The 22,673-nt window shown below is 38.6% G+C and overlaps 2 protein-coding genes across 5 annotated transcripts; both read right to left on the bottom strand.

Annotated features, from left to right (window-relative positions):
* Positions 1-569: 569 nt before the first annotated feature.
* Positions 570-7,789, bottom strand: LOC120111277 (ubiquitin-conjugating enzyme E2 22-like). Of its 3 annotated transcripts, none has more exons than XM_039127824.3 (7): positions 7,408-7,789; positions 4,611-4,755; positions 4,166-4,310; positions 3,997-4,074; positions 3,783-3,895; positions 3,499-3,602; positions 570-967 (listed from the first exon to the last, which is right to left on the bottom strand). In XM_039127824.3, exons 2-7 carry the CDS (start codon positions 4,611-4,613, stop codon positions 673-675), a joined length of 738 nt encoding a protein of 245 aa, XP_038983752.3. In that variant the 5' UTR covers positions 4,614-4,755; positions 7,408-7,789; the 3' UTR covers positions 570-672. The 3 variants fall into 3 exon arrangements, with proteins under 3 accessions (XP_038983752.3, XP_088563947.2, XP_088563948.2); XM_088707821.2 differs by lacking the exon at positions 7,408-7,789 and adding an exon at positions 6,820-7,375; XM_088707822.2 differs by lacking the exon at positions 7,408-7,789 and adding an exon at positions 6,840-7,142.
* A 1,612-nt stretch (positions 7,790-9,401) lies between these two features.
* LOC103722607 (transcription factor bHLH35) lies at positions 9,402-13,063 on the bottom strand. Of its 2 annotated transcripts, none has more exons than XM_017846537.5 (5): positions 12,876-13,063; positions 12,052-12,217; positions 11,666-11,893; positions 11,328-11,498; positions 9,402-9,787 (listed from the first exon to the last, which is right to left on the bottom strand). In XM_017846537.5, exons 1-5 carry the CDS (start codon positions 12,947-12,949, stop codon positions 9,689-9,691), a joined length of 738 nt encoding a protein of 245 aa, XP_017702026.4. In that variant the 5' UTR covers positions 12,950-13,063; the 3' UTR covers positions 9,402-9,688. The 2 variants fall into 2 exon arrangements, with proteins under 2 accessions (XP_017702026.4, XP_008811438.4); XM_008813216.6 differs by having other exon boundaries at positions 11,657-11,893; positions 12,876-13,041.
* Between the last annotated feature and the right edge of the window lie 9,610 nt (positions 13,064-22,673).

The following is a 22,673-nucleotide window of genomic DNA, read 5'->3' as shown; positions in this document are numbered from 1 at the left end:
AATCAGGATTGGGATTTGGGACTCCCAAATACCAAATCCTCAAGCCAACATTCTTTCTTTTCTTCCCGCCAGTCTCCGATCGCTCTCCTGTCCAAAGCTCCTGCCTTTGGATATTGTGGATTCTTGAAGACCCGAGGGAATTTTGATGTCTCGAGGCTCTCATCATCGTCGGAATCGGGCGCTCGGAGGTCTGGCCCATGACGTCTCCGGCAGCAATGGGGGAGAGGATGGGGCGCTCAGGAATGGGTCCGGCTTCATCGCCAATGAGGTTTTGCCTCCGGTTGAGGCATCCTTCTCGCCTTATGCTTCAAGATTCGATTTTCTTGTTATATGAGATGGTTTCTTGATTCCCTAGTTTGATTGTTGAGGTAGGAATAGAATCAATTACAGCTAGATTGATGGTTTGATTCAAGAACGGTTTTCGGTCGGTGGATTCTTAGATGCCTTAGTTTGACAGGGAATTTATTGTTTGTATTTTGTGTCATTGTTTGTATTTTGCCTCCGGTTGAGGTATCCTTCTCGCCTTATACCAAACAAACTATTTGTCCAAGAAAACAATGACGAGAAGATGATAGGAACCACTCGAGCACAAATGCTGAAAGTTTTTCATTGCACTGTTGCAGGAATTAGGAATGAAGGGAAAAGAACATTTATCAAAAACAATTTCCATCCCTACAATCTCCTCAAGCTCTTTTTCCTCGCATCTATCCTCTTCTTATCCATGTTAGCTTTCACAGCCACCACTCCTTCCTTCCTCTGACTGGCTGCTGCCCTGACCGAGGGCTCTGCTGCTGAAACCACCACCACCACATTCTGGTCTTGGACCGTCAATGGAGTAGGTGGCAGCAGCGCCTTGCTGCTGCAAACTGCATCCTTCTGATCAGCATTTCGAGCTGTGGTGGACTCGGATTTTGCTCCTATCTCAGGTTTGAATTTTGGTTTGAGGGCATGGATACCAGTATATAACCTGAAACAGAGTCGTTGCAAAGCCAACGATAAGCACCTTCTACATTTCTGTGTAAAAACAATGATGAGCATCATGGTCATCATTAAATAACTTAAGCTTCAGATCATTGCTCTCTATTATATGCTTAATAAAAGAAGGGAAAGAGATTACTATCTCAAATAGATTTCAAATTTAAATATCAAAAACAATGTCTAAAAACAGCAGTTTTCAGTTTTACTATATCGGTTGAGATTTTGTTTTCTGGCAATTGAGGGGTGAAAGCCCCATCTGACAATGCCGAGAAGGCGTCAACTCTTGTAGCAACACTGAAAGACTACCAACTTGGCCAATTTTAGCTGAGCTTTTGACTTCTTGCCCTGACATAGTCGATCAAGATTCAAAATATCCCATCTCAGCTGAAATAAACTGAGATCTCAATTCATTTTGGTGTCAGTTACCCATGATTGCTGATATTCTCATCTTCCAAAAGCTTTCTTGTTAAGAAATTGAGGGCATCATTGGTTCATCATCAGTGGCCAAAAGTGAAAGAAGTCAGATCACAAAAACGATTTCTGTGTGTTTGGTTTGGTGGAAGCAGTCTCTGAAGTCCCCAATTTAAGCCTTAACCTCTCCAAAATGTGCTGAAGCGACTTATGTTGCAAGCAAAGTCACTCCAGGAGACTAGCAACTTTCGCTTCCAACCACATGATGTACCAACCATGCCAAAATGCAAAGTTCTTCCCCTTGGGTAAGGGGAAGGGAGTGAATCTTTCCTTTTTTGACGCAAATGGAGGAAGAAATTCTTCCCCAGATTTATTAAGAGAACCTTCCTCTCTACGAAAAAAAGAACAGTTCGCTTAGTTATATACTGCATTGCCCTCCATGCAATTATACATGGAATCACCAAATAAGTGGATCTTGCCTTCTGCCCACATTTCTCGCCTATAGAGAAAGAACACTATAAATCTCACAAAGAGATAGACATGGACAAACTAAATTTTATAACACCCAGTCAAAGAGTGAAGAAACCATCAACGCTTTCAGAACGTGACACATATCCTGACCTAGGAAGATGGGTAGGGTGAAAGTTTATTAGACATTGAAACATGAAAACTTTCGCCTTTTTTCCTTCTTGCGAGAGAAAGGAAAACTCCCCCGCCCCTCCCTTCTGAAAAAAGATCGGATTTGCTCAGGACTATATAAATGGATACAAATTCTATAGATTATTGAATATTCTTGATTTATTCATGTACTTTTCCTTCGCACAGCGATTCATCAAGCTATTCATGCAAACAAATCAAATTTTATGATTGTTCACAATTATGCATGACTAACTCAAGAATTGTCTATGAATTACAAATTAATACTAGTTGGTGCGTTTTCTTACAAGTGTTTGAAGTTCTGGCTCGAATCAAATGGAAAGTTAATGCATCTAAGAAAGTAAAATTCATTTGGGTTATTCTCTCAATTCCAATCAAATGCAAGTAGACCTAGTAGAGTATGAATTGGCGATCAGAGCATATATGGATACATCTTATAACAAGGTCTCGAAGAACAAGTAATTTTTTATGGGCTTGTATCCTTTTTTTAGGTTCACTAGGATTCTTAGTTGTTGGAGCTTCCAGTTATCTTGGTAGGAATATGATATTCGTATTTCCATCTTAGCAAATTATTTTTTTCCACAAGGAATTGTGATGTTTATTATAGTATATTTATTGTATGACCAACCAATTACTTATAATGAAATGAAAGATTCAAACAAAAAAACTTTTAACAAAAAAGAACGTTCATAGATTTCGCATATAATTGAAATGTGTGAATATGATAATACCTTTCATGAATTATTAGAACCCATTAATTCACACTTTTCCAAGAACTTTACTTTCTATTACGAAGCCAATAATAGAAACACCTTATAAGGAATTTGAGGAATTTTCTATCGATCTATTGAATAACATAAAGTTATGCCTAGACAATGAACCAAAAAAGAGTATGAAAAAATGAAAAAGTGCTTTCGTTGCCATGGAATAAGAAGCTTTCGTATCTTAATACATATATTTAATTTATTAGAGCTATTAGAGCAAGATCCACTTTTTGGGGAATATAAGTCGAAGCAATAATAAGAATATTTCTAGGGGAATATCCTTCGCAATCCCTAGAGAGAGAGAGAGTTCTCTAATTCGACTCATTCACATACAGATCATGAATGTTTAGAATCCATATTATGCAAGGACATATTGCTTTTGCTAATTCGAATTGAAGGGTGATATCAAATCGGTCTATTTTCGGCATCATATGCATAGTTAGCACATACGTCATAGTTAGTAGCTCCATAAACAAGGTCATCATCAATATCATCAACTTTCCAGACTTTTTCCACATTCTGAATCTTTACTTTTAGTTGAACACTAGAAGTAATTGAAGCAACAGAAGAATAATACATGACTATTTTCTACTATGTTATTGACTATCCGTTGAAGAATAACAACTGCAATGCATAATATTTCAACTAATGAAAAATTATGAAAAATAATTGTTAAAAAGGAGCTGACCTGGCATGCCTTGCATACTCCTCGTAATCTTCTAGCAACATCTTGCCAGCCTGTTCATTCAGTGCAGATTCAGGGAATGGTTCAATCAGCAGACATCTGATAACCTGTCATTAGCGCAGATGTGCACTCAATTATGTTAGAACTTCCACACACCGAGATGAAAACCAGAATAAGGGAAAAAATTATAGATCATAATGGCATTCCTCAAGGTCCAAATTTGACTGTACTGAGACAGTTTTAAAAAAGCCATCTTGCTGTGCAAAGACACCAAATTGACAACTTACGGTAAGAACATGCCGCAATCCAAGACTAGGATTCCAATCCTTTTTCAGTGTGTTCACACAAATTTCACCATTTGTTGCAATATTTGGGTGAAAGACTTTTGTCATGAAGTAACCTATAAAAATGTGGAGCAGAGATGATACAAATGTTCCATTTTTTATGAGAAAGGTCATGCAATAAACTAGAAATGTCTTATATCCAGTATAAAAGGCATACCTTTGGGAGGTGACTGAGGGAAGTCATGAGATAATAACAACTTCATGCGGAAGATACCATTCTCATATGGAGTTCCAGCTACAATTTTCAGATACATAAACAACTCGTCAACCATGATATCAAAAGCTTGAGGGTGTAAGAAGCGATGCAGTTCATGGCTGTGACCTACCAGGGCCTTCAATATCAGCGTATATTGTGGAAAAGTCGTCATCATTTACAATCACTTTAATGCCTTCTGGTGGTGTTTCATTGAGATTCTTGAGCTCCTTAGCAAGCTGTTTGATGACATTGGGTGGTAGATTTTCATTTGCTGCCTGTCAAAAAAAACGGACTATATAAATGCCACTAGAACAGAGTGCCACATAGCTTAGGTAAACTATACACAGTCTTAAGAGGACTGAAATATGCAACACATATGCATGTCTAACTATTGTGTACTTCTCTAAGACTAACATATAATGAAAAGAGAAGCATAAAACATGGGTTCAGATAATTAAAATAAAGACCTTGAAGGGCAAGATATTTAGATAAATATATACATCAAGTGCATTCACTTCCACTGTATAAAAAAATTAGGGAAGCTAGTTAAGTGAAACACCAAAGTGTATATTTACCATTGTCCCAAGGAGTCTCTAGGGTAGACTATCTTTTAGCTGCCAAAGAAATATGCACCAGGTCTGACGATATTACTTGTAGCATTGCCAATGTTTCAGTAGTTATTATTGCTGAATGATCTCCAAGTAAATAAGATCACAAAGCCTGCATTAATATAGAATAAGCAACGGTTAAAAATTGATTGTCTAGCCAGTATTGTTTTCTTCAGAGCAAAAAGATGATAGCAATAACACCAAACTCTCAAAAAAGTTTCAAGGCCCAAAAGTGCAAAGAAAGACAATAGCAATAACACAACTCTCAAAAAAGTCTCAAGGTCCAAGATTGTAAAGAAAAAGATGCCCTCGGCATATCAAACATCGTATCCTAATTCATTATGCCAGCCAAACACTCATAAATATGAAAACAGATTGCAAGGCACAGGACTGAAAAGAAGTGCTAAACAGAACAGAGAGAATTACAAGCAACATATGAAAGGATTATAATAATTCCTCTCTCTCTCTCTCTCTCTCTCTCTCTGTCACACACACACACAGATGATAAATAAGAACGACCACGATGAAACAAGTTGTAAAAGATACATAGATAATGGATGAGACACAAGATGAGTAAGGAAATTGTTTCTACCAACGGCCATCATCTGTCCAACAATACAAGGGGCACCTTAACCAACACAACACAGCCACCAAGATGAGCTACAGGTGCTTCATTTACTAGCACAAAATTTGGAAGCTTGCAAGTCCTTCATGCATTCTAAGAGCAAAAGACGACCAGCAAGAATTATCAGGCAGCCAAAAAGCAGTAAAGCTTACTCTGCATGTTGAAAAAGCAATCAGCTTCGACAAGCTGACTGACAAGGTTTAAAATTTATTTTCTGTTCCAGCATACTTATGAGCTGCCATTCCTTAGAATTATCCAATATACCTTTAACGGCAGCAGAAAATTAGCATGATATACAGAGCAACTTCCAATTAATACATCCAACTGTCAAAAATACCAAGGAAAATGAGCAAGCAGAGGAGTTTACCTATCAAGAAAAAAGGGGGAACAAAAATGGAGGACATTATTGGAATTTCAACAACTATCAACATAGATGCAGAAACCAACAAGGCTTCTATTGTTGTTCGTTGTATACATTTTCATGAAATATTATCCAATCCAGGCGCAGTCATACAATCATTTTAGTGGAACTCATCCTGAAACTGACAAGACCCTAGTCTTATACCATATCTTATTCTCCGAATCATTACTGTGTTCTTGGAAGCATGCAATCATTGCAAGCTACATCATGATTTTGACTTGCAAAAAAAATAAGGAAAGAAAAAGTTATAATAACTAAGCTCATCAACTTACAAGGCATAGAGTCAAATCTAATTTCGACTTTACTAAAGCCTGACTAGAGGCCAGACCCATAAATCTCTCAGCAAAATTGATTTAGATATAATTGTTAAGTCTTCACAAGGAGATGCAATTTTTTTTAAAAAAAATGAATAAGACTTCCTGATTCTGATTATAATGATACTTAAAACCTCCAATTCCAACAATTTCCGGTGATAGAACATTAACGATCATTGGCCAATTTCCACAGACATAATATTAGGCATGAACAACAATGAAAGATGAAACAAAAATAACCAACTAACACTTAATTTAGGAAAAAAGAATATACAGCCCTTTTACAATAAGGTTAGGAGAAATTATAAAAGAGAAGAATATATCTAGTATTAGTAGAAACCCTAAATCACAAGTATAATGAAGAAACATCAAAGCCTGAAATTTCAAGTACGCGAACCATTACATCAAAGGAACAAGCATTCTTCTTTTGCTCAGTGAAACCATAAGGAAAATATTAAAAAAATCAATTATAGTACCCAACTTTACTGGATTGAAATCCATATGCCTAAAAGAAAGAAAACGAAGATCTCAGTAGAATCAATATTCTAAGCGAGATGAACTATGCAACAGCAGCACCCCCCTGGTTTCCACAGCCTCGCCTTGTAAAAAATAAATTAAAAATTTGCGAAAAAAATCAGGGGAACTTGTGACTTGTGAGGACATAGGTTGATGGTTTATCAATAAAAGCCCGACTAGAGAGTGTCTGCGTGAGTCGCATATCCATATTTATTGTATATCGTGACAAGAAGAGAACGAGAACATAGAAATCAAATCTCAACGGAAGAGAGAAAGAAACAAAAGATTTGTCAAAGATACCATAATGAAAGAGAATTTACAAAATCAAAAGCAAAACCCCAACTTGCTTTTGAGAGGGGGAAGACCAACTTGTTCCTGCGTACGAAAAGAAATATCAAATGAAACTATAAATTGAGTGAATACTAAGAACACAATACTGGATAAGTTGCTTCTGGTGGGTGAGTATGTTACTAAAAAAACAAGGAAAAGAAAGGATGTTCAAGAAATTGCAGATAAAGAAAGAGGGAAAACCATAAAAAATCAACGGATTATATCATAGCGGTAAAAAAGATGGTACCTTTTCAAGGATGTTCCATAAAATGCAGATAAAGAAAGAGGGAAAACAATAAAAATACCAACCGATTATATCATAGCGGTCAAAAAGATGGAACCTTTTCGGATCATTCATCCAAGAAATCAAATAGAATAAAGAAACAAGGAGGGAAAATCATATTGAGAACCAAGAATTGCCAAATATCCCAACAGCATGGGGAAACCCTAAAAACCGTAAGAAAACAAGAACGAAAGAAACAAATAAAACTCAGGTCTTGGATCCAATAACAAGAAATTAGAAAGAAATCGAGAAAGAAGGAAAGAGAGATTCCTTACCTTGAAAAGCAACCTCAAGAGATTTCGATTTCCGACTCCACTCGATCCACCGGGGGGGCGGGTAGCGAAATCGTATGATTGGGGAAAACAAAAAGAAGCGGAGGGGCCAAGATATTACAATGACGTGGCGACTTTCGAGGGATTCAGTTATGTGTAGTGGTGGACGGCCCTAGACACCGGATCTTTCAGTTCAATTTATATGACGAAAATACGCCTATGATTTTAGGAATGGCATCTCTAATTCCCTGATTCTTTGGGTTTCCTGAGGACTATTTCGTAATTTAGGGTCTCCCTTCTGAAATCGGACGGGCGCGATCCAATAATTCCGAGTGACGGAATTACCCTCATATGAATCCATTAATTATCGATTAACTCCCCTTTACTAAATGGCTGGGGAGGATTGTTTGGTACCCTTAAGAATGGACCGTTGCGTCCCGGCACGCGGCCCACGTGGGACAGGTGGGTGGGTTCGCCAACGCGGATTCGTGGACTGTTGGATCTCGGAAGCGACGCCCGGCGTGAGCTAGCCGTTGCTGCTGCCAGCTGGCATGGCAGATTGAAAAAAAATTTCGACTTGATCCCCCAATTCCTTTTTCTCATCTAAAAACTTGGTCGGAAACCTAACATACGGAACGCTGGTGTTCGGCACCAGGGAGCAAGCACCATCTGACTAAATAAATATTTTTCTTGCTAATAATTTCATCAGCAACTACCCATTTTATTAATTATGGGTAGTGTACTTATTAATTCTGCAGCATTAGATGTTCTCAGGTGACTATGAATTGGTTCCGGCTCCGCATACCTGTGACTGGTTCAATTATAAGGGGGGCTAATATTTGGACTTTTCTAGTGTTGGCAAGCCTAATCATTGGCACTAGGTTAAAGATAATGAAATTAATGCAATTTTAAGTTTGCTAATGTGTTTCAACTCTAACACCCTCCAAGTATTCCCCAAGTAGTTCAAATTTGAATTAGAGGTGTTGGATTTTTTACTAGTCTCAGCACCCTGATTACCAGAACAAGCTAAAAACTTTATTTCATCGGTAACATTTGACATTCGAAGTACGGTGTTCTAGGCCACTTCTTGAATTTTTTAGGTGTGCTCATACTAAAAATAGTGTGAGCCACCCGTCTTAGCAATATATGTATATATAGTGTTCTACGTGAGATGGTATATAATGTTTGGCTGTAATGCTCAAGTCCGTGGAGGTATTTCTTCTAAAAATTCCTGCTGCAATGATTATCCTGGTACTGCATCCTGATAGCGAGAATTGTTCTAACAATACTAACTCATCTATAAAATTTAGGTTCTCTAGTTTTTTTATATAAAATTTCTACTTTAATTTTTGAGCCAGTCCTGCCAAGCTACTTAACGAACCTGGTTCAAATTTTTGAGGTGAAAACGTAAACTATTGTAAATTACCAAACATTTTAGACTAAGTCCTAAAAGTAATCTTGCATTAAACTTCCATAAATCCTCCTTCAACCCTGTCACTTCCGTGCCCCACTTCCCCCCATCCTGGCCTGCCTCTGCCGCCAAGCTTCTGCTCGCATTAAGGTGTTGGGATCAAAGGGAGTGGGAGAGGGAGATGAAGCCTGGGGGAGACAATGATTGACCTCATTGTAAAACCCCTCCTTTCTTAGATTGTCTATTGGCTTTTTTGTCCAAAAAGTCTTTGGATTCCCCCATAGACCATCACCTATGTAGCTTATAATTCTACTAGTTTCTATCTGTATATGAAATTAGGCATCTCCTCAATCTACAAATTGAATTCGTTTGCTAGTACTGTTTTAAGGATTAATTAATGCATCTATCCATCTCATTGTTTATTTGATGAATACTTGGGAATCCCTCCAATCATACTAACTACTCTAGCACCTTCTCTAGAATTTTTGTGCTGCCTTCCCTCCTTATTTTGTATTTTTATTTCTTGTTGTAATATAAATGTGCATGTAGATAAAGGCAGAGGCATAAGAGTAAAGTACATGTAGAATGATAAGGAAAGAGAATCCACTCCTCATATTGAAGAAGAAGACTAAGTTACTATCACACCAGTTAAGTATCCTTTAGAGCCCGTTACAAATAGTATTGAAAACGGAAATTTACCGAATGCCTACACTTATCTTTTTTCTAATAACAGCCCTCTACACACCAAGAAGGCTGGAAAAAAAAAATTAACTAGAGAGTAATACGAGAACCATTCTCTTTGCTGACAATAAAGAGAGAAGATCGAAGAGGGCTACAGAAGCATGGATAGCTTCAGCAGGTCCTCTCCACTATCTAGTAACTCATTGAACTCCCTGGGCTTCTAGAGCCATCAAGTTCGGCAATGGCGCCCTCTATCTTTTCCTTCAACCGAGCACAATCCATCTCATCAGTCTACACGCAAATAATTTGTTCAAGCAAGTTAGCTAATTTATAGAAAGGCTAGCTATGAGTAAAATACAGTTCAAATACGTAATAGAATTAATAACAACGACATGCTAACCCTAAACATAATAGAATTAATAACAAAAATCTAAAACAATCAGAGACAAGAAAAAATAAAATTTTAGTAGAAAAGATACAATACCGAACCTACGATTCACATATTGTCACAGTATTTGTGAATTATGAAATGCTAATAAATAGTTAAATTACGTAGAAATGTGCACCTAAAATTTTTGCTGGCTATGTAGAATTATTGTCATCTTCAGTCAAAGAACTCATTTGGAAAAACAATATTCAGTTTTTGCTTTTGATTCTTAAATTAAAAATTATTATTGTGCCAAAAAAATATATCAATAGATCAATACTGGTACCTCTAATTGGGCTCATCTATTTTGAAATGGAACTAAATTTTTTTATCAGACTACACGATGAAGCCAATTACCCACTTGGCCAAGTTATGATTTGTAAAAGAATTCTTTTCTGATGGGGGGCCCTTACATCTCTCAACAACAACAAAAAATTAAAAAAAAACAAAAGCAGCAACAGCACCAACAGTTACTACATTGTCAGATGATATCATCCACATGTTTGCTATCTCTATATTATATGAGTTTTTTTCACGAATTAAATTAAAATCACATGATTGAATGACAACAGCGTGGCCGCGGGCCGTATGATGCGACAGATGACAGATAAGGCTGATTCCAACGAATCCGACAAGTTTCTCATGACAATCCTTTTCAATCACGTGAATTGTGTGCGAACCGGAAGCAGACCATGTGACAAACAAGTGGAAACGATGTAGAAAAAAAAAACAAGAAGCCAAATTAGCACATGCCAATAAACTTTCCTGAGGCATCTCCTCCAAAATTGCAGTCTAGATTGCAACAGGCGACAGCTGCCAGTTTCAAATAATTTGGCTTCAAAAGTGTTGGGCTGGAATAAAATACATAAAGAGCGAGAGACAAGACAGAGCATGTGAAGAATCAGCTAAACATTGTAGGGAGAAATAACACATGCTCTACAAAAAAGCTGAGTCAGGTATGATTCTTTGTTGTTGCCAACAAACAAAACTTTTGCAGTTTAAACATGGGCTGAAAGAACTACCGAATAGCTAAAATAACTAATATTGATGGGACAGAGGTTGTATCTTTCGGATCTTGTGAATCTAATGTTAGATTGCATGGTGATTATTTTGAGATTCGTGCAGCAGATGAAGATTTATGTGGGGTCTGAGGATCGAAGGGTCAACATTGTGAAAGGAGAGAGGGAAACACCTTTTACTTTTACTTGGATCCAGTGGTTTAATTTTTTTCGCTGCCCTTAAGAAAGGTTTCTAGAGGAAGTTAGGCATTAGATTGGTCAGAAAAAAGAGAAGTCAGCCAGCTGGTCACTAGTCAACTAAGTCAGTCATCTGGTCAATAGTCAACCCATGCTTGATGCCCCAGAGAGAGAGAGAGAGAGAGAGAGAAAGAGAGAGAGAGGATACCTCAACAAACAGAGTGTGCAGGAGGCTCCCAGAGACAGATGTGATGTTTGCTGTGATGATCTTGAGGTTGAGAGACTCAAAAACCTCACACATCCTGATCATGGTGTCCCTCTTCCTATTGCAAGCGATGCTTACAACCAAAGTCTTGTCCCCCACTTCACAAACTTTGAGCTGCATACGACACAAAAATAATTTTTTTAAAAAAATAAAAAACCAATTTTTAATAATAAATTCAAAAAAAATCTGTTTCGCCTTCTCATTCCCTCCATGAACACTCTTGAAGTCCAAAAAAACTGGGTGTCAAAATTGAAGGGAGAAAGAGAGCTTACGTCCATTACTTCGATGGATGGCAAGCTCGGGGATCCAGGAGCCAAGGGCGAGCCTCGTGAGGATCTCTTCTTCTTCCTTTGCGTGAAGCTTACATCACCGCGCTCGGTTTCGCCAATCGGTGATTTCTCTTCTTTCCCCAACTCAAGCGCAGGCATCTCTGCTTGCATCTTCCTTTCTTGCTCTTGGAGCTCCTGGATGTAATCTATTGCGTCTTTGATGATTGACGCCTTGTCCATCTACAGCCAGCCAGCCCACCAATTAGTAAGCGACGAATGAACCATGATTGGACCAATACTTTCAATGAAAACTCGAATCGGCGAAAGCATTCTTTCATATAGGATACTATAAGCTCGTTGCGAACTTGTTCTTTCTGTGGGGCAATCAGTTTGCGTACCTTAGTAATGTTGGGGACGACACTTCGGAGGGCATAAAGCCTTTCGTTTAGCTTCCTTCGCCGGTTCCTCTCCATGACGATGTTCTTCGCGGCCACGGAGGACGCGGCATTTTCGGGGGAGCTCGAGTCGTAGTAGCCTGAGAGAGCCTCATCCAATCCCCAACCGCTTCAATTTGAGAGAACACCAGTCAGATCGCTAGGAGAGAATGAAAAGGAGGAGGGAAGGCAGAGTAAAAAGATTCAAATGGAAAAGGAAACATAAAATGACTCAAATGATTCCACCGAGCGAGGATATGAAACGTAGCAAGATGGGATGTCCCCAAAACAGGAATTCCATTCCTTTGACCCAAGAGCTATTAAAACACCCGAAGCTATTGCCTCATTTCAGGTGGAGACTGACCTACTTGAAACCTATTCAATATCCCATAATAGGCTAATAGCTAGAAAAGAACTCAAGAAGGCATCTGAAATGACTTGGGGGGAGAAATGGAAGTGGAATTAAAGCGTCTAGTCTCGTCGTTAGAAAAGGCACATAAAGGAAAGAAAAGAAGGTAGCTAGCTGTGACTCCAAAGAAACTCCTCTGCGAACTCAGAAAACCATTACAAGCCAAGTATAAACCAAGCCAACTGACATACTAGCGGGCAATCAAAAGTCGCCCAAATCTAAAAGCTCCTTGCAGCACTGCATCCAATACCATGAGTGCCTGCTGTTCTGCTGGCTGATCGAAAGGTGGGGGAGAGCGGCGTGGAGACTATAAAGAGGACCATCGACATGAGAAGAACCTCATGGAAAGGAGAGCATAAAGGAGGGAGGGAGGGAGAACCTGTCGAGCTCCTCGGACTCAAAGAAGCGCTTGGTTTCCCAGTAGAAGTTGTACTCGGCTTCCATGTCATCCATCCTGGTGCTATGTTGCTTTGTTTTGGTCTGGTGGCAAGAAAGCGAGCTGGAGCTGAGGAGGAGCTCAGCTGGCGTCCGCTCCTTTATATAGACAGCCAGAGGAGGGCAAGAAGAGGGCGTGGGAAATAGTGATAAAAGAAAGGAATGGAGAAAAAAGGGCGAGGGTGTCCCTCTGCTGACTTCCGTTGCACACCCACTCGTAGTGTATAGAAGGGGCCAAGGGATTGGGACGGGGGAACAGGGGGTGATGGGAAGGGTCTACAAGTCCGCGTGAGACTTGCCGGCCAACACGTGTAGAATAATACTTGTGCTTTTCGTGACACGATATCACGTGGGTCCTATTTTAATTAGACTTCTCCAACTTTGTCTTTTATAAAAAGAACTACAACTCTGTTTTCTTTTTTTATTCCTGCCCTCCTGTACTTGGCTGATAGTAATAACGCCGTTCGAGCTGATTCCATGTTATCGATTTTTTTAATATATTTATTTTAAAATAAATATTCAGGACATTTTATTTTTGTAGCGTTGCTGTTGTTATTTATTTTAAGGGTTTTTTTTTTTTTGAGGGGTTGTACGGAGGCAAAGCAAACCAAGTAAAAATTCAACTCAGTCGGGTTAATAGTTGGTTGTTACTATTAATTTCTTTTTGGCACACCTGTTTTTTGATTTCAAAAATATCCTTCAAAAATTTGAAGGCAATTGTGTCCTATGACTTAGCTAATTCATTATTGAACTTGGTTATTAAATAAATTGAAATAGCGATGCGGAGAGTTATAGCTATATAATAGAACGAAACATCTGTCCATTCGGTCGAGCTGCATCATGAGACATCTTATACTAACTATAATATAATTACTTAGTTAAGATTGAAAAATATGTCTCTTCGATGAAGCTACATTACAGGACATCTTATATTGACTACAATGTAATTTTATAACTACTATGTAATTGCTTAGCTAAGTCTATTGACAAAATAGGGGGCTCCTAGTATTAGCCGGTCAACCACGCCACCCAGTCTAGCCATTCCTTGCTCTTAGGACAATAGATGGGTGGGGTCGGACTGGGGCATGCTTGACCATAACTCGATCTGATTTTATAGTCTTGAGGATATTGTAAATAAGAATATACCAAATTAAGTAAGAAAAATATAAATCTTAAAATATACTTAAGTGAAAATAGATGAGAGATGCAGTTTGAGATAGAAAAAGTAAAGTTAATTTACGTAAGAGTCCGTTCAATGATTCAAAAAGATATTCGAGGGAAAGACAAGGAGGCTAATCCAGATTTTTGAGTCGAGTTAGATTAGGTTTAGGTCAAGCTGGGCCTATATTTTAATTTATCCAAATTGGACTTGGATACTTTACGAGCTGGATCAGGTTAGGTTAGATTGAAAAATATAAAACTCAGATCCAACCCAAATCTTTTTATCGGGTCCCGTTTTTAAACCCGACCCAATCCACAAATCTTCAAAAATGGATTGGATTTGGACCCAATGGTATTGACACCGGCCGGATCATGGATGAACCTAACCTATTTGCAACACTACTCAACTCCAACTCACCACCAATGGGGTCCTCGAACAGATGACCCTAACATCATCAGAAGGGTGTTGGAGCAGTTTTTGAGATCCAGATAGACGGACCAATCAGGTGGCAGAGGATTGCCTAGTGAGCCTGCACCGCTGATGTGGGTCTCGAAGGAGGAGAATGCAGTGTTGATCAGGCCGATCTCGGTCATGAAAATCCAGAAGGCTCTCTGGTCTCTGGTCGAGGATAAAGTTCTAGGGTCGGATGGCTTCTCTCCAGTCTTCTTTAGAAGGTATTGGCATATCATCATGCAAGATATGGGAGACTATCTAGCAGTTCTTCATCTCTGCAATGATGCCTTGTGATTGGAAGAAAACTTTCATCTCTCTGATTTTGAAAAGGCATGTTGCCACGGAGCCGAGCCACTACCAATCAATCAGCAATACACTACTTTATATAAAGTCATTGCAAAAATCCTGATGAAGAGGGTGAGGGGTATTTTACCCAAGCTTATCAGCTATGAGCAGGAGGCCTTTGTTGGGGGATGCAGCATCACCGACAATGTGCTTACAACCCAGGAGTTTATGTCCGACCTACAAAGAGCTTCGGGTAGAAGGAGTCTGATGGGCATTAAGCTTGACATAGAGAAGGTCTATGACATAATGAGCTGGAGCTTCCTGACCCACTCTTTGGAGAGCTTTGAATTTCATTAGTTATGGATTAGATGGATCTTGGGGTGCATTTGGGCTCCTTCCTTTGCCATTCTAATGAATGACATGTCCACGCAGTTTTTGGAGTCCTCTGTTGGCCAGTGCTCTTCATCATTTGTGCGAACGTACTGTCTAGATCACTCTAGCATGCTTCTGAGGCTCAAGCTATGGTGGCCTATATATAGGCCAATAGCGAGGCCCATCTAGATCTCTCATTTGTTATTTATCGATGACTGCATGCTTCTGGCCCAAGCAACGAGACACTCAGCACAAGTAGTTTGGAGAATTCTAGAGGAGTACTGTGGGGCTTCCAGGCAATAGATAAATCTGACCAAGTCAGCTATATGTTTCAGCTTGAGGATCAACCCACGACTGAAGAGAACCATCATGGAGATCCTAGGAGTAGGCCAGCAGGGGAAAACCATGAGATATCTTGGGGTTTCTATTATTGGGTGTCGCCTTTATAGAGGGGAGTGCTCAACCATCACGTAGAGCATTATGCACAGGCTAGAGGGATGGAAAGCAAGCACTCTATCTATGATGGGTAGAGTTACTCTTGCTCGGTCAGTACTGAGCTCAATCCCATTCTATTTGTTAACCAACACCAACGTGCCATTGGCACTGCTGAAGACTCTGGAGCAGTTGTTCAGGAGCTTTATCTGGGGCAAGCGAGAAGAAAAGAACAACATTCACTTGTTGTATGGGATGTGATTTGTCAATCGACTAGTAGGGGGTTAGGTGTTCCCTCCTTGACTGTGAGGCAAGAGATTATGGTGATCAGGCATGCGGTTAGGTATCTTCTAGAACTTGAGAGTCCTTGGTGCACACTGATGAGAGCCAAGTACGGAAATCTGTCGTTGGGTCTTCGTACCAGGTGCCACAGATCCTTCATTTGGTAGGAAAATTTGCGCCCATGCCCCGATGATGCTCCTTTGAATCAGTTGGGCGATTAGGGATAGACGGGCTATTGATGCTCTGGAGGATAGATTGCTGTCAGAGTAGCCACTCAGCTAGTGGCCTACCATGTTCAACCCGGGGTGTCTGGTAGTATGCATAGTCAGTGATCTGATCGTCCCTAAGGAGAGAAGATGGAATGAGGGCCGTGTTTGTCGTGCTTTCGAAGGGCAACTGGCCGAGAGGATTTTGGCACTACCATTACCCACTAAGGAGACCACGAATAGGAGGATTTGGAGAGCGACTGGGAGGTCGAAGGTAGGTATCGGAGACCTACAGACCTGATCAGAAAGGGGACAGCCCGACGGATTGATGAGGGTTGGATCTGTAAGATGCGCATCCATCCCCGTGTTGCCATATTTATTTGGAAGGGGGCATAGAGATGTGTGCGAGTTACCTCAGCATTCGAAGGGTGCCCTAATGTAGAGGAGTCTATCAGTCATGTTCTCCTTAAATGCCCATGTGCGCCTCAGATTTGAGGATGCATGCATTATGGTTTCACCGCAGGTTGCGGCCTCGACTGAGGACTTCCTAGGCCAGCTGAAGGAGCCCTTGCGAAGGCCCAATACCGTGGAGTGGGGTATCAGATGTGCCTACATGGTCTATCCATATGGATGGACAAAAATGCCTGGATCTTCGACAACAGAAGGGTGCACCTAAGAACAGTGGTGGATAGAGCATTACTTTAGTGTAGTGACCAAGACTGTTTTTGTCTCATGGGAACCCCCACCCCCTAGCTTTCTTAAGGCAAACTTTGATAGCAGTATTCTTGAGGATGGAGGTAGAGGAGGAGTGGGCTTTATGATTAGAGATCATGACTCCAGACTTGTCACAGTTGGAGGTCGATGTATTTTTGACGAGTCTGTCATCAGTGCAGAGTTGAGAGCTGCATGAGAATGCATGACCCATGCGAGGTTAGTTATGGGTATAGATAGTATCTACCTTGAAGGTGACTCGGCTAGGCCAGCACAACCATGACGACTGGCACCCACTGCTTCGGGATATCTTTAAGCTCGCGAGAGGGTTTGGCTCCTTCCGAGCCACTCATGTTTATCGGGAGGTGAATAGTGTTGCATGCTGACTAGGTTGCCTCTTATATTGCGTATTGTTCAGAAGAGTTCCTCTAGGCGAGTCAAGAGTCCGTTCCTTTCTTTCTCTATCAACTTCTTTTTTCTGATGTGTACCCATACTTGCTTAGCGTCAAGCCACCGTTGTTAATATATATATATATATATATATATATATATATATATATATATATATATATATATATATATCAACACCGTTGCATCTCCCGCATTGCATCCCAGGCCACCACTCCCTTGTTGCACCCCCATCCATGGCACGGGAGCAGCACACATCCCTGCACATGAACACCCAGCCACTCAAGGGCCGGCCGGTAATCCTCAACCTAGATGGTCGAGGAAGAAAGTGACCATCAGAAGGGGGTCTTGGCTCCATCAATATTGATGTGGAAGAGGACAACGATGGGGGGGTAGAAGACGAGCACGATGTAGTCGTGGACCTCATGGTGGAGTGTGTACGTGGAGGCCAACACAATGGAGGCAGGTGAGGTCATAGGCGAGGGGGGACAACAGAGGTCGGGGTGGAGATGGCAACATAGAAGATGGTAAAAAGTAAAGATCGCTAGCTAGATCAGCAGACTCGGTAAGGAGAAGGGGAACCATTGAACTGGAAGATCTAGGGAAAGAGCAGCAATGGGTAAGAAAGAAGCGGGGCATAGGCCAACATTACAGAAGCTGGGCGACGAAGGTGATGCAGGTGGCATTGGGAGAGGTTGAAGAAGGTACAAGGTGGAAGCGGGATGAATCTTTTAAGGATATGATCTTAGATTTAATGACAATGAAACCAACTATAATAACCGATAACACTGATTATCCCGTCGTTCAACCAAAGCTATTCAATTTTAAATAAAGAGCTGGGATTATGGACTTACATGAAAATGAAAATGAATTACCATAGCAAACCTGAGAATATATTCTTTTTTCATTCAATTTCTAGGTTATTAGCAACTGTATTATGTGCAATTTATAACCATCAAGAGTTGAGTTTGACCACATTTGGCACCAAATGTTGCCCAAAATATGTTTTAATTGAGACAAGGAGAAAATTGAATGGAATAAGATATATCCTTTTTCCTTTTAGTTATTCCGTTGTATCTGAAAATTCGGTCATGCATAAAAAAATTATCATAGTCATCCAAGCTTCCTTTCACTCGGGTCATATACCAATAATTAATTTCATTAGCAACGCTGCGATAAATAGTATGTATTTATCATGTATTCTTAAAAAGGGTTTTACGGATTATATATGCATAATATGAAACAGGATTTTAGATAAAAGTTCCGGAGTTAATGGCGTGACTTCTATGTTGCTTTAAAAAAAAAAATAGTAGCTCCATGCATGCTCCAAGTTTGAATGCAATGGACCTTGCAATTTGCAAACGTCTACATCTAGAATGCAAATCCTCCATGAACCTGGTTGTGCGAAATCCCCTATAATTAGGCATCATCTTTTCAGATTGTCTGCCAATAATCCTATGTCGCCTGCACACAGCATTTAAATGGGAATATAGATTTAAATCCTACGACTCCTCTTGCGCTCTCGAGATGCGTCTTTGGGCAGTCGTATCTCAAAATTAGAAGTCTCAAACGTATCCAAAATTATTGGTTGGACCAGATCCAGTAGCTCAGCAATGGACCATTCCAAGGACAAAAGGTTATGCACAAACATAGCATGTATTGGAGAAATTATACCCTACATTGTATGCATCATGTGGCCATGCATGTAGATAATGAAAGGGAGCAATGCACGAAGAAATTATAACCTACACTGCTGCATGCACCATATAGCCGTGCGTACCACCAATCACAACCTCTCATTTCTATAAACCTCATTCATCAAATGCTTATCTCGGTGCACCACTATAAAAACGAGCAGCTTCGATTATCTATATACACAATCATATGGTGAATACAGTCTAGGATATAATTTCTTCCATGAATGTTCTATCCTCTTGTGGTTGTTGCACTAGCCCATTGGTGGACCTAGTCCAACCAATAAATTCACCTCTGGGTGCCCCACGGTCCCACCATGAGCACGAAGTTGGATGCGCCCTCGCAGTCTTCGTGATTCCAGCCCTCTCTTCCGTCAACCACATTCATATTCCTCAGGTCATGGCCTTACGTTTGCAAACTTGGCTTAGATGCTGTGGTCTGAGGTCAATTCCCACTCTACAAAAGTCAATCTTCAGAATTTCTTCATGTGATCCTTTCGGTTGATGACCACCGGCCAAAAACTTTAACCTCGAAAGATTTGCGATGGGAATCGGCAACATTCTTGGGGAGCAAGCGTCGCACATTTGACTTTGTTAGTGCCATTCGTCCTGCTACCCTTAAGTCTCCATGGAATACATCATGCTCTTTTTATCCTATCATGCACTTTGTTCGCCAATTTATCCCAATTCAATCTTGCTAGAAACATATATTAGAGATGGTCGGCAGGTATAATCACATAGCTGCGTGCATATGTTTGTGCTAACTTGATCATGACCTGGACATGAACCCAGTACTAACCCTTCTGAGCTGCCATATATAAGACAGTACTTTTTTTTTTTTTTTTTTTTTGCTGCTGCTAAGACAGATAGATTATATCATACGAGTATTAAATACATCCAATAAAATCAAAAAACAAAATACCTCAGATATATGGCGACCCTTTGAGATGATAAAAAGTTCATGTCAAGGATAGAGTTATCTTTCATGAATAGGAATAATTATATCAAAATTAGATATTCTCTTCCCCAGATAGTATAGTTAATTAACCTAGATTTTGCGTCACAAAGCTTCTATGATATAGAATTGAAAAATACACTTTCCATTAAATCAATCCCAGATCCAAGTTGGTGTTATATTTGCATTTACAATTAACCCAAGAAAAAACAACGACATAGTTCTAGGTCGAATGGATTCAGTACAGCAATCATTAATTGCCTCGTAACACTGCTACCAAGAGAACATGATAGTAACAGTGAAATACCAAGATAAGATGATCAGCTGTATACGCATACATGTATAAGCAATATTGATGTATAAATGGTTGATAGCTATCAAAACTATGAAGTGGGCGCTCCGAGGGAAGGATTGAAAATAGTGAAACAACTAGTGCATGCGGTGAACATTTGAGAACTATCGGGATTCCACCATGACTCACTTCCATATCTTTTCAAAAATTTAAAATTAGAAAAAAGTGGAGAAAAGCTTAGTTTTAGAAGTCTCCAAAGTCCTAATTATATTGGTAAAAGTGTATGCAAATTTCGGCGGGTGTTGATTTTTAAATTTGAGTAAAAATAAAATATTTCACTCATATGAACTCTATTTAAAGGACCTATAGCTTCTCATTTAGTGTGGCATTTAAAAGAGAGAAAAAGAAAGAGTAAAAGTTGTCTTTCCTAGTGAGAAGTAAAAGAGTCTTTTTGTATGGCTCTTTTTTTTTATTTTAAATAAAGTATTTTTTTCTCTTCTAATTAGTTTTCTTCCATTTCTTTTTTTTGTGTTTGTTTTAAATCTTCGGCCGACACGGTCGATCTACTCTGCATAGCATGCCGTTCTACATATACATATACATATATATGCCTAAGTATCTTCGACATATGTGAGCTACACGGTCAACCAATATTTCTTGGTTAGACAACATATGAGATGTTACATTGAATGATGAGGTATTATGATGAAAATGTTTCAAATTTGGTTCAATGAATTAAGATTTTTTTGCGTACATACCCTCCTAAATATTGAAATTTACGTGAATACCCTTCTAAAATTAATATTTACATATATACCCTTATAAAATATTTGTTTTTTGCATGTATATCATTTATTTTCTTTTTTTTGCATATATGCCCACACTATCTAACGCCGTCAAAAAAAATAGCGGTTTAAAATTAAAAATAGCTGAAATATCCTTAATAAGTAGCTATGCAAAAAAAATATTTATAAGGGTATATATGCAAATAATACTTTGTAAGAATATTCATGCAATTTTACATATTTAGAAGGGTTTATCTGCAAAAAAATTCTACTTTTATTTTTCCTATTTCAGCATTTTTCTATTTCAACATGTTTTTACACTCAAATTTTTTCTATATTTAGGATATTTCAGTTATTTTTAATTTTAAACTGCTAATTTTTGATGACGTTGGCACATATGTAAGAAAAAAAAATAAAAAGTATACATGTAAAATAAGTATTTTATTTATAAAAGTATACGTATAAATATTAATTTTAAAAAAATATTTATGTAAATTTTAATATTTTAGAGGATATATATGTGGCAACTTTAATAAAGGCCAGCTGCTTTGTTTTTTTTTTATTGTAAAATGGTACTAGTAGTATTACTAATAATAATACAATAAGAGCCGCTTTCTTGTGTCCCGGGGGGTTGTGGAAGAAAAAGTGTGATAGCGCCGTTATTTTAGAACGTGGTTTATCAGGACGGAGGAAGTCCGGTTTGAAACCGAGTTAAAAAAGGACGGGTAGGCGCCCTTTAGTTTCCTCACGTGACAGGTTGTGGGCACGACCGCATGGTCCCAATATCAACCATGTGCATCACATGGCCGTACGCTATATCAATCAGATTTCTCTGCACATTAATCAACTAATAAAAGAATTTTGATTATGTACTGCATTTACTGTATGGCTGTACATGCAGATAATCTTCATCCCTCTTTTTTTCATGGGGGTATAATAAGCTGTAGGTATCATAAATAAAATTTAATTTTTTATATAAATACTATTCTTAAATATTTAAATTCACATATATACTCTCTTAAAATTTATATTTATTTCTATATTTTTATAAACACTATTTTTCACAAATACTCCAAATATAACCGTTCCTCTAACACTTTAATAAAAATGATATTTATTTTAATTAAAAAAATAAAATTTTGAAATTATTTTTTTGTTCTTCATCATAATTATTTTCTAAATATTTTTTTGCACATCTATCCATTAAGAGTATTTTTGTATTTTTAATTTGAAGCTGTTAATTATTGAACGGCATTAGTAATATGGGTACATATATAAAAAAATTAAAAATAAAATAAAATAGCAAAATAAGTATTAAGAGAGTATATATATATATATATATATATGTATATATATGTAAATATCAATTTTAAAAAGATATACAAAATTTGATATTTTAAAAAAATATTTATAAAAAAATTAAAATTTATAAAGAAGAGCGGTCGCAATTGGCTAATTGCAATATGTGAGGGTGCACATAGGATATAATTTTTCTAAAGCCTAAAGCTTGTTAAATGGAGCAAGCAAAAACGTGCCTTCACGATGCACAGCTAAATGATCGACCTGGTGTGGATTTATGATTTTTTTTATTTTTATTGTGACCATTACATCAACGTGCACTTTTGGTGTTAGGTAATGATTATTTTATATAATTTTTTGTTGACCGGCGGGACGATCGTCAGCAACCACCACTACCACTTTCTTG

The sequence above is a fragment of the Phoenix dactylifera genome, chromosome 11 (assembly GCF_051530095.1).
Source record: "Phoenix dactylifera cultivar Ajwa chromosome 11, Ajwa_hap1_PhDact_Kaust_v1.1, whole genome shotgun sequence".
NCBI lineage: Eukaryota > Viridiplantae > Streptophyta > Magnoliopsida > Arecales > Arecaceae > Phoenix > Phoenix dactylifera.
This window is presented reverse-complemented; position numbering and strand designations above follow the sequence as displayed.